The 12,563-nt window shown below is 42.5% G+C and overlaps 1 protein-coding gene and 1 long non-coding RNA gene across 3 annotated transcripts in view; one reads left to right on the top strand and one right to left on the bottom strand.

Moving 5' to 3' along the window:
- LOC309857915 (phosphatidylinositol 3,4,5-trisphosphate 3-phosphatase TPTE2-like) overlaps positions 1–11,012 on the top strand; it is a 28,633-nt gene extending 17,621 nt beyond the window's left edge. The window contains exons 6-7 of the mRNA XM_082750633.1: positions 3,261–3,331; positions 9,961–11,012. Coding sequence (XP_082606759.1) covers positions 3,261–3,331; positions 9,961–10,057 — 168 coding nt within the window. The 3' untranslated portion in view covers positions 10,058–11,012. The remainder of the gene's footprint in view (positions 1–3,260; positions 3,332–9,960) is intronic.
- On the bottom strand, positions 4,243–12,556 carry LOC309857916. 2 transcript variants are annotated; one of them, XR_014307959.1, is made up of 3 exons: positions 11,999–12,556; positions 8,220–8,287; positions 4,243–4,388 (listed from the first exon to the last, which is right to left on the bottom strand). It is a non-coding gene; the product is annotated as an uncharacterized lncRNA (long non-coding RNA). The 2 variants fall into 2 exon arrangements; XR_014307960.1 differs by lacking the exon at positions 11,999–12,556 and having other exon boundaries at positions 8,220–9,954.
- Positions 12,557–12,563: the final 7 nt, after the last annotated feature.

The following is a 12,563-nucleotide window of genomic DNA, read 5'->3' as shown; positions in this document are numbered from 1 at the left end:
CACCTACCTAGACAGATTCTGCCCCAACGACGGAACTGTGTATGTCAATCCAGAATTTTCAGATGAGCTTTTCCTCTGCTTCTGCAAGTGACACCAGAATTCTCTCACTGAGGCCTCACGATGTAGAATCCTGGAGTCTCTCCTGGCCATGCCCCCACATCCAGTCAGCACTTCCTATTTATTTTACCTTGGGAATCTCTCCTCACTCTCTACATTCCTTTCTGTTCCCATTGTCACCGCCCAGTCCGGCACCTCATTTGCTCATGCCTGGATTTCTACAGTGGTCTCCCTACCTGTCCCTTCTCTTCATGCTATAGAGTGTCGAGAGACTGGCAATATGCAGGTCTTTCTCTGCTCCTACTTGAAAAGCAGTAAGTGGAGCAGAAGAACAATGCACTCTGTGCCTCTAGTCAAAGCCAGTCAGTATCTTTGGCTCAGTATATCTGCAAAATAAAGACCACATCTCCTGGGTTGTGAGGATTAGTTTAGATAATGTATGTGAAGTTGCTTTGTGAGCTATAATCACTGTTATAAGTGATAACTGTCAGGCCACTTTGTCACATAGGAATTGCCCCGCCCCCATGCTTCCACAATTTTTCTTATTTCCTGGCTCTTGAACCTTTAAAATATTTCCCTATCCTACCTGAAACCTGAGCTTATTTCCTTCAGTAACTTGACCTACAGACTCCATTCCAAGTAGACGGGGTGCCTTCTGGCCCTTGGGACTCAACACTCTCATTTCTGTTTCATGTGTTCCATGTCTTTCCCCTCCCTCCCCCACACCACCCAGTCTGCACAGCATTCTCTTTCAGAGCTCCTCGTGTGTACAAATCCACCACACAGAACTCTTTTTCTGCTCCTCTGTGAAACTTTCTTACTCTCTGCTTCTCATTAAGCTCCCCAGAACACACAACCACACAGTCTTCATTATCCAGCTTGACATGTAATTCATGCCACTCTACCATTGTTTCTTATGTCTGTAGCTCCCTGAAGCATCCCCTGAGTCTGCACCTTCTTTGGTATTTCGCACAGACTCTCCTTAGTGTGGGTACCACTATTGTGCAAGGGCCAATCAGTAACAAAGAAATACTCAGTATAGCCCCAAAGTCCTTCATTCCAGAAATGTGACCAATCTTTGGTCACTCCATCCAGTAGTTGGCTATGGACAAGGCCTATGATACCATCAGCGAGCGCCTCTTTAATAAACATGACCAATCACATGTTTTTGAATGTGAATGCCAAGTTTAAAACTGATCTTCTTAGTGTGTCCCGGCATCTGCAAATCAAATGACACACGTTCAACAGTGACATTTAAATTCTGATGGAAAAGGGAGTATTTCACTTTTCAGCAGTGCAGTACCATACCCTCCAAACATGTTGGCCTTTTAAAAATTTAAACAGTATTGCAACTTAATAGAAACGATTCACATTTATTTATATGTGTAATGGCTGAGCTCTGAGACCAAGTGTACTTGATAAATCCAGGAAGCTGCGATAAGCAAACTGAACTTCACCATTTATCCACCCATTAGCTAGGGTTATGGTTCTGAGTTCCGTGTGATCATTCACAGATCCTTCATGATGCGGAAACAGACAGTGTGACAATCCATCTGTCCAACTGCCCACCACTGTATGATGACATCAAAGTGCAGTTTTTCTCTTCTTCCGTGAGTCATCCAGAACCAACCTATGCCAGTATTCTTGTCTGGCCTTTTGAGTGATTCTGATTTAGCCTTTCCTTTACTACAATTCCTGGCAAGGAACAGGATAGGAGATGTCAACCCTTTGCCAGAGAGGGGGAGAAAAACAAGGCCGGTCTATATCAAAATTTTTAAAAAGAACATAAGAGATTTTTGCTCATTTTTTTAAAAAGATTTTGACAGAGATCACAAGTAGACAGAGAGTGGGGGAAGCAGGCACCCCGCTGAGCAGAGAGCCCTATGTGGGGCTCAATCCCAGAACCCTGGGATCGTGACCTGAGCCGAAGGCAGAGGCTTAACCAACTGAGCCACCCAGGCGCCCCTTGCTCATGTTTTCTAAATTCTATACAACTTGCATATATTTTCAAATAAGGAAAAAACAAAGGTATGTTTACTGCAGAGTGGTGATCAAACTTTTGTTTTGTATCTTTAAAACACAGTGTTCCCCATAGTTTATAAAGTACTTTAAAATGAGGGAGATCTGACTTTCCTTTGAACCGATACATAATTCATGTTAAATAGTATTTTTTTAAATTTTATTTGACAGACAGAGATCACAAGTGGGCAGAGAGGCAGGCAGAGAGGGAGGGGGGAAGCAGGCTCCCTGCTGAGCAGAGAGCCCGATATGGGGCTCCATCCCAGGACCCTGAGATCATGACCCGAGCTGAAGGCAGAGGCTTTAACCCACTGAGCCACCCAGGTGCCCCTTAAATAGTATTTTTTAATCTAACATTTACCTTATGAAAAATGAGAATGTTTGCCATTGTCATTGCTCTGAACATGAGTGTGTAACTTCTGCTGAGATGTCACAAAGTGTACAAGTGTTACTCTTTACATGAATTTCTAAGCCTCAGTGGTTTTGTTTTCCTATTGAAATCATCAAGCAGAACTGCCAACAACTAACAGTGTTGATCAAGTTAAAGTTTGTGCCCTCCTCCACCCCCTGCTTGCTCCCCGTTATGGGAAAATCTGTTCAGTAGTGAAATGGTATGTGTGTGGAAGCAAGTGACCTCAGTGGTTCCCATACCAGACGGGTTCCCCTTTGATCCCTGAAGCCGGTCTGAACACTCGCTCAGTCAGTGGTCCGAAGCAGGAGCTCCACTACAAGCAGTACTGGTCTGGGCAGTGTTGCTTAATTTTGTGATTTTCAAGGGCCATGAGATGAAAACTCTCTCATGTGTGGGTATTCTTATCATTAATACTGACAGTCAATTATCAGTGCAGCTGCTGCTTGTAGAAATGGATGAGGTCTTTGGACATAAAGTGGCATCGGCCTCCAGTCAGCATGATGTAAACTAGGTTGGAGGACTATTGTCTAATTTATATTGAAAAAAAACACATTTCCTTAAATTTTGATAGGAATAGCAAGAAAAAGCCATTTCTTAAAGGCTCCTTTGTGTCGTGAGCAGAGGGTTATAGAGGTTATGTGCTGTGTGTCTAACAGCTCTAATTGTTCAACATATATAGAAAGGAGGGAAAAGGAGGAATTTTAATCCCTTTGGAATTAGTTTTTAGTATTATTTTTATGATTAAAATTAACTTTTTTTCTTTGAATTTTAGGACCTACCCAAGTATTACGACCAGTGTCCATTTTTTTTCTGGTTCCATACATCATTTTTACAAAATAAAAGGTATGGCTCTGATATAATCCAATAGAAATGGCTTAATCTCCAAGATCTGTGTAAGGCAGAATGGTACTCCTGCCCTCAATTTATAGAAACCAAGAAATCCTCAAGTCCCCCATTCTTCATTATGTAAAATATAGGGTTAGCGTTGAGAACCACTGTGGCCTTAACCTCAAAGTCCATGCCATAGGACTGTGTCATAGGAGCTGAGACGTATTCTAATCAGATCTAGGTGTGGTGATAAATCCCTCCCCTTGCAAGTGTAGCAAGAGTCTGCTCAATTACCCCGACTAGGGCAGGCCCACCGTGTGTGTTCATCTTCTGATGACCGACCACCTACCATATTCTAGGCCAGAAAGGAAAGCATCCTCAAGGAAGGCTTTAGCTAGTTTAAAGGTGACTGACACACCTGGATCTAGAGCAGAAGTTAGAGGACACAGTAAACATTCGTAAAGACAGCTTAAAAAAAAAATCAATAGTCTCTATTTTAGAAATGACTTTCTAGTGACTAAACTGGGAAATCTTTTTTATAAATTAACTGAAGATTATTCCAGGGAAACTTCTTCCCTCTCTGGAAATTCGTTCCTGAGTCTGGAAGTTCTCTAGAATTCTAGTTCTCTAGTACTTGAAGGAGGACTGAGTTAGTGGGAATAGTAGAAATAGCCGCTGAGGACTATGGGTCTTGCTTGTGGGGGACAAGAGCTCTCTTGCAGACTTCTTCATAACTTGATCATTTACTGTGTTTATTAGGCATAGCTATCTGACCTATGTATTATTTATTTTAGGTGAAAGAGCTTATAATCCTAAGTACTTCCATGACAGGGTCCAGCGAATCAAGATTGATGATCACAATGTCCCCAGTCTAAGGTAAATTTCATGCCAAGATGGCTGTCAAAAGAAAGCTAAACATACTGGACTTGATTTTTTGGATGAATTTTAATTCAACTAAAAATTTTACATTTGAAATCAGTGAGATGGTGGCATTCACCAAGGAAGTGGATGAGTGGATGTCTCAAGATGACAAAAACATCGTAGTGATTCTCAAGATGACGAAAATATCGCACTGTAAGGGAGGCAAAGGTAAAAATCTTTTTCTTTTTCTAAATATTTATATATTAAAGTACAAGAAGAAGGTACATAGTGTTATTAGTATTAATAGTTGTTAAAATTTTGGAAGGGGGGTCGCCTAGGTGGCACAATAGTTAAAGCACTGACTCCTGGTTTCAGCTAAGGTCCTGATCTCAGTGTGGGGAGATCAAGTCCTTCACCAGGCTCTGAACTCAGCACAGAGTCTGCTTAAGCTTCTCTCTTCCTCTGCCCTTCTGCTCCCCACCCTGCCCTCTCTCACTCTTTCTCTCAAATCTCTCAAATAAATGAATACATTTTTTTAAAAAAAATAGTGAACATTTTTTGATGTTTGCTTCAAGACTAAAGGAAGAGAAGGAAAGGAAGTGGGGGGTGGAAGGTGACTACTAAAGGGAAGAAAATAGGAATAACAAAGCTAAGAAAGATTGAGCATATTTTTTCTTGTTTATTGACTACTGGAGTTCATTTTTGATTTGCAAAAATATCTATGAAATTAAAAACGTTTAATTTTATTTTTTTAAAAGATTTTATTTATTTATTTGACAAAGATCACAAGTAGGCAGAAAGGCAGGCAAAGAGGGGGCTGGGGGAAGCAAGCTCCCCGCTGAGCAGAGAACCCAATGTGGGGCTTGATCCCAGGACCCTGGGATCATGACCTGAGCCAAAGGCAGAAGCTTTAACCCACTGAGCCACCGAAGTGCCCCAAAAATGTTTAATTGTAAATGCTGTCAGAGCACTTTAAAAAAAAATTTCTAATAAAGATATGATGTGTTTTTATCCCCAGGGGTACAGGTCTGTGACTCGCCAGGTTTACACATTTCACAGCACTCATCATAGCACATACCCTCCCCAGTGTCCATATCCCCACCACCCTATCCCGTCCACACTCCCCTCAGCAACTCTCAGTCTGTTTTTTGAGATTGAGTCTTTTATGGTTTGTCTCCCTCCTGATCCCATCTTCTTTCATTTTTTCTTTTCCTACCCCCCCCAAACCCTCCATGTTGCATCTCCACTTCCTCATACCAGGGAGATCATATGATAGTTGTCTTTCTCTGACTGACTCACTTCGCTAAGCATAATACCCTCTAGTTCCACCCACAACGTCACAAATGGCAAGATTTCATTTCTTTTGATGGCTGCATAGTATTTCTTTATATATATATATATACCACCTCTTCTTTATCCATTCATCTGTTGCTGGACATCTAGGTTCTTTCCATAGTTTGTCTATTGTGGACATTGCTGCCATAAACATTCGGGTGCACGTGCCCCTTCGGAGCACCACGTTTGTATCTTTAGGATATATACCCAGCAGCGCAATTGCTGGGTCATAGGGTAGCTCTATTTTCAGTTTTTTGAGGAACCTCCACACTGTTTTCCAGAGTGGCTGCACCAGCTTGCATTCCCACCAGCAGTGTAGGAGGGTTCCCCTTTCTCCGCAACCTCACCAGCATCTGTCATTTTTCTGACTTGTTAATTTTAGTCATTCTGACTGGTGTGAGGTGGTATCTCATTGTGGTTTTGATTTGTATTTCCCTGATGCTGAGTGATGTGGAACTTTTTTTCATGTGTCTGTTGGCCATCTGGATGTCGTCTTTGCAGAAATGTCTATTCATGTCCTCTGCCCATTTCTTTTTTTTTTTTATTTTTCATAAACATATATTTTATCCCCAGGGGTACAGGTCTGTGAATCGCCAGGTTTATACACTACACAGCACTCACCATAGCACATAACCTCCCCAATGTCCATAACCCCACCCCCCTTCCCCTAAATTCCCTCCCCCCAGCAACCCTCATTTTATTTTGTGAGATTAAGAGTCACTTATGGTTTGTCTCCCTCCCAATCCCACTTCTTGATTGGAGTATTTGTTCTTTGGCTGTTGAGTTTGCTAAGCTCTATAGATTTTTATACTAGCCCTTTATCTGATTTGTTGTTTGCAAATATCTTCTCCCATTCTGTCAGATGTCTTTTGATTTCGTGAACTGTTTCCTTTGCTGTGCAAAAGCTTTTGATCTTGATGAAGTCCCAAAAGTTCATTTATTTCCTTGCTTCCCTTGCATTTGGAGATGTTCCTAGGAAGAAGTTGCTCTGGCTGAGGTCAAAGAGGTTGCTGCCTGTGTTCTCCTCAAGGATTTGGATGGATTCCTTTCTCACATGGAGGTCCTTCATCCATTTGGAGTCTATTTTCATGTGCGGTGTAAGGAAGAGGTCCAATTTCATTTTTCTGCATGTGGCTGTCCAATTTTTCCCAGCACCATTTGTTGAAGAGGCTGTCTTTTATCCATTGGACATTCTTTCCTGCTTTGTCGAAGATTAGTTGACCATAGAGTTGATGGTCTATTTCTGGGCTCTCTATTCTGTTCCATTGACCTATGTATCTGTTTTTGTGCCAGTACTGTACTGTCTTGATGATGTCAGCTTTGTAACAGAGCTTGAAGTCCGGAATTGTGATGCCACCAACTTTGGCTTTCTTTTTCAGTATTCCTTTGGCTATTTGAGGTCTTTTCTGGTTCCATATAAATATTAAGATTATTTGTTCTATTTCATTGAAAAACATGGATGGGATTTGGTAGGAATTGCATTAAATGTGTAGATTTCTTTAGGTAGCATAGACATTTTCACAATATTTGTTCCTCTAATCCATGAGCATGGAACATTTTTCTATTTCTTTGGGACAGGGGGGTGAGGTTATGGACATTGGGGAGGGTATGTGCTTTGGTGAGTGCTGTTAAGTGTATAAACCTGGCGATTCACAGATCTGTACCCGTAGGGATAAAAATACATTGTATGTTAATAAAAAATTAAAAAATTTAAAAAAAAAAGGCAAAAAGAAATTCATACCATACTAAAATGTAAGAAAAAAAAACCACACACACAAAAAAATGAGGGAGATCTTTCCTTTGAACATATACATAATTCATGTTAATAAAATTTTAAAAATACTATTTTATAACTTTTTTAAAAATATTTATTTATTTATTTGACAGAGAGAGACCACAAGTAGGCAGAGAGGCAGGCAGAGAGAGAGAGGAGGAAGCAGGCTCCCCGCTGAGCAGAGAGCCCGATGTGGGGCTCGATCCCAGGACCCTGAGATCATGACCTGAGCCGAAGGCAGCGGCGTAACGCACTGAGCCACCCAGGCGCCCCTAAAAATACTATTTTATTATTTGACAGAGATCACAAGTAGGCAGAGAGGGAAGCAGAGAGAGAGGGGGAAGCAGGCTCCCTGCTGAACAGAGAGCCCGATGTGGGGCTCGATCCCAAGACCCTGAGATAATGACCTGAGCAGAAGGCAGAGGATTTAACCCACTGAGCCACCCAGGAGCCCCATGATTTTTTTTTTTTAAGCTGTCTTCACGGATGCTTACTGTGTCCTCTAACTTCTGCCCTAGATCTAGTTGTATCAGTCACCTTTTAACTAGCTAAAGCCTTCCTCGAGGATGCTTTCCTTTCTGGCCTAGAATGTGGTAGGTGGTAGGTCACCAATAGATGACATCAGTCCACATCAGTCCACACACGGTGGACCTGCCCATTCGGAGTAACTGAGCAGACTCCTGCTACACTTGCAAGGGGAGGGATTTATCACCACACCTAGATCTGATTAGAATACGTCTCAGCTCCTATGACACAGTCCTATGGCATGGACTTTGAGGAAAAGGCCACAGTGGTTCTCAACACTAACCCTATATTTTACCTAATGAAGAATGGGGGACTTGAGGATTTCTTGGTTTCTATAAATTGAGGGCAGGAGTGCCATTCTGCCTTACACAGATCTTGGAGATTAAGCCATTTATACTAGAGCCATACCTGTTATTTTGTACAAAAGATGTATGGAACCAAAAGAAAAATGGACACTTGTCATATTTAGGAAGATCCTAAAATTAAAAAAAAAAAAAAAGTTAACTTTCATAGTAAAAATGATACTAAGAACTAATTCCAAAGAGATTAAAATTCCTCCTTTTCCCTTCTTTCTATATATGTTTAACAATTAGAGCCGTTAGACACACAGCACTTAACCTCTATAACCCTCGGCTCACAACACAAAGGAGACTTTAAGAAATGGCTTTTTCTTGCCATTCCTATCAAAATTTAAGGAAAGGTGTTTTTTTTCTATATAAATTAGACAATAGTCCTCCAACCTAGTTTACATCGTGCTGACCGGAGGCCGATGCCACTTTATGTCCAAAGACCTCATCCATTTCTACAAGCAGCAGTTACATTGATAGTTGACTGTCAGTATTAATGACAAGAATACCCACACATGAGAGAGTTTTCATCTCATGGCCCTTGAAAATCACAAAATTAAGCAACACTGCCCAGGCCAGTACTGCTTGTAGTGGAGCTCCTGCTTTGAACCACTGACTGAGCGAGTGTTCAGACCGGCTTCAGGGATCAAAGGGGAGCCCATCTGGTATGGGAACCACCGAGGTCACTTGCTTCCACACACATACCATTTCACTACTGAACAGATTTTCCCATAACGGGGAGCAAGCAGGGGGTGGAGGAGGGCACAAACTTTAACTTGATCAACACTGTTAGTTGTTGGCAGTTCTGCTTGATGATTTCAATAGGAAAACAAAACCACTGAGGCTTAGAAATTCATGTAAAGAGTAACACTTGTACACTTTGTGACATCTCAGCAGAAGTTACACACTCATGTTCAGAGCAATGACAATGGCAAACATTCTCATTTTTCATAAGCTAAATATTAGATTAAAAATACTATTTAAGGGGTACCTGGGAGGCTCAGTGGGTTAAGCCTCTGCCTTCAGCTCAGGTCACGATCCCAGGGTCTGGGGATCCAGCCCCACATCTGGCTCTCTGCTCTCTGCTCGGCAGGGAGCCTGCTTCTCCCTCTCTCTCTGCCTGCCTCTCTGCCTACTTGTGATCTGTCCAATAAATAAATAAAATCTTTTAAAAAAAATCAATACTCTCCCATTTCAAAATAACTTTCTAGTGACTAAACTGGGAAATTTTTTTTTTTAAATTAACTGAAGATTATTATTCCAGAGAAACTTCTTCCCTATCTAAAAATTCGTTCCTGAGTCTGGAAGTTCTCTAGATTTCTAGTTCTCTAGTACTTGAAGGAGGACTGAGTTAGTGGGAATAGTAGAAATAGCTGCTAAGGACTATGGGTCTTGCTTGTGGGGGACAAGAGCTCTCTTGCAGACTCTGCAGGGAAAAGGGTATCCGGTGTCAGCAATACAAACACAGCTCTGTCAGAGCCACACCACTTATTTAGGCTTCGGTCTCCATGAGGGAGTTCCTTGGGACGGTGGGCTGTTGCAAGCTGTGGATACCGCGGTTTGCGGAGATGGTGCGACCTCTCTGTGAACTGGCTAAGGGAGGACTCACTATGGTAGAGTGGACAGCTGAGGCAGAAGGAGCATTTTAGGAATTACAAACAGCCTTACTGACTGCCCCAACATTGGCCATCCCAGATGTTACCAAGCCCTTCCACTTGTATGTGCCAACTGAGGCACAGGAGAGGGACTAAGACTAACCCTGGTTGGCCTTCTGTGCTTGAAGCATGTTTCTTCTTTCCTAGGCTTTACCTTCCATGGAACCAACTGGATAATCCACATAAAAAAAAAACCTGGCATATCTACCGTGAGAACTTCGCAGTAGAGCTGCATTTTGAATAAGTGGGGAGAAGGATCCTGTTCCCCACCATCCCTGCCACACATTTAGGTCTCCTAACCCTCCTTCCTTGCATGTATACTTACAGTACATTTACATACGCATACGCATTTTTGACACCTAAAGTATATGCGTTATAAAACGTTAGTGGTCCTTTTTCTTTCCTGAAGGAGGTATGCCAGAGTTGAGAGAACTACTGTTCCTGGGGACTGCATGCCAAAGTTAAGAGTTTAAAAGAACTTTCATATCAAAATAACATTTAAAATGATTCCTCACAATATTGCGTGAGGTTTATTATGTATTTTTGGGTAAGTAGTCCTTGCTTTCACATGTGTAATGTCAGATTAAAGAGGTCATTTCAAAGCTATTTAACAAACCTCCGACTGGCCCCAGTACGAGGCTTGAGCCCATAGGACCGTTCCTATAAACAGTCCCCGCTGAGCTTGTGATACAAGGTTCAATTACACAGGCAGTCCTTGGAGGACAAGAGAATCTGGGTAAACATAAGCAGACATTACAGCAGATTCTTTCTCTTTGTAACATCACCGTGAAGTCAAAGGAAATGTCTGCCTAGAGAAATCTAGATGATTTTAAAATCTAGATGACACAGACTCTGCTTCCCGCCAACTTCATTTAAATGTAGGGAACTCTGTGAAGATCATCCTTTAACTATAAACACTGGTTAGTCCAGTGTCCACAGGGAATCCTATTCTCTTCGTTGCTGGATGCTGTTTTATTCGAAATCTCGTTATTTATATGTTTTATTTATATGTCATTATTTATATGTTAATATGTTCCTTATTTATGAACATGCCTGGATGCAGATGCTCTCTTTCCCTCCAAATAGCCCTCAAAGGGTCTCAGCTACCAGTGCAATAGCCCATCTAAAGGCTTTTTAGGAAAAGCTCTGACTATATTACTTGCTATAATTTGTGTACAATAACACATGCTGCTGCTAAACAGTTTGTACTGTTCCCTTGAACATGCGTGCAATCATAAGCCAGAGGGGCAGACCAGGTGGCAGGGGGTGGGGGTGTAGATACTTATCTGGCACTAAGGAAGAAAACACCAATTTTCAAGACTTGCTTTCTGAAAGAAGATTACAGTTAGGGTTTCTTTTCCCTAACCCTCCAAGATGCATCCAAATTCCTGGCCACTGAGTTGCTACACTCTTCTGCTTTTGCTCACATAAAGAGAATTTACAGGCTTGCCTCCTTACAAACTGACATAAATACTTCCTTGAACAACTCGAGAATCTTACATCATGGTACATCAGAATGATACTATTTTTTTTCGAATAGATATGTCTACCCTGGAATAGAATTATCCAAAACATAATAGGAAATTTAGCTATTTTAAAAAATAGAACAGTTTCCTGCTACATCAACCCCATCCACACAACCAGGCAGAAGAAGAATGCTGCTGGTGGGCCAACTTGCACAGCTGCAGTATACAGAAAGAGCAGCTGCTCACTGCCCCGACCCTCTGGCTTCTGGCACGTGGGCTAGAGTTAGCACAGAGCCTCTGCAGAGAACAAAAAGCTTCAGGTAACCAGAGGTTTCACTCGAGGGGGACACTGTGCAAACAAGGACAGACACACACGGGAAAGATGTTAGCAGAGTCAGCCTGCTTAAGAACACTGGTTTCTGAGAGAGCCCTTGCTGGGCTTGGAGCAGCACGGTATGATGAGGCTTGCCTAAGTGGGGACAAGAAGGGACCCTCTTACACCAGGTGACCTGGAGTTTTGTGGTGGTGGTTAGTGCATTCATATGGCATAAAATTACTTGGCTTGTTTCATTGCTTTGTAAAGTCACCCCCTACATACAATCCTGAAAATCCACGGACTGCCAGTACCAAATGTAAAAGGCTCCAACCCAATAAGAAACATGGCAGTTAGCAATCCTGAGATAAATGTAAACAAGAGCGTCAGCCCCAACATCACACACTGTGGAGGACAGGCCCACGGTTCTGTCCAGTTCCATCCAAAAGAGGACCTTGCCCATGAGCACTGTCCTTCAGGCACCAGTAGGAAACAAGGGCTTCTCTTGGCTTTGGCACTCTGCTCCCGGGAAGGGTTTCTGGTCAGTGGAGGCAGTGAGTGAGTGAGTGGGCCAAAGTGCATCAGCAGGCGAAAGAAGGTCCAAAGAAATAATCTGCAATCCTACCCAGGCCAGGACCCAGAGGCGGAAGAGCAGGCCTGCTGGCGGTCATGGGCCTTCACAAAGCACAGCAGCAGGGCCCCCTCCCCTCAGCACCTCCCTCAACCTAAGGCCCAGCAGAGGCGGAGTTCTTTGGGAGAGAAGGGGAGCTGGCACAGGTGAGGGGCGTGCTGCTCTCACCACACCTCACAATGTGTCAGGGGTCAAGATGATCCCACCTAGGAAGTGAATGGCACTATTTTAACAGTAGAACATCTTGGGAAAGTCCAAGAGGCTTACTCCTAACTTAAATCGTGAACATGGAAGCCACACCAGTTTGCGGATATGTTCTCCTCTACAAAATCTACATAGT

Source organism: Mustela nivalis, assembly GCF_964662115.1.
Source record: "Mustela nivalis genome assembly, contig: HAP1_SCAFFOLD_1528, whole genome shotgun sequence".
NCBI lineage: Eukaryota > Metazoa > Chordata > Mammalia > Carnivora > Mustelidae > Mustela > Mustela nivalis.
This window is presented reverse-complemented; position numbering and strand designations above follow the sequence as displayed.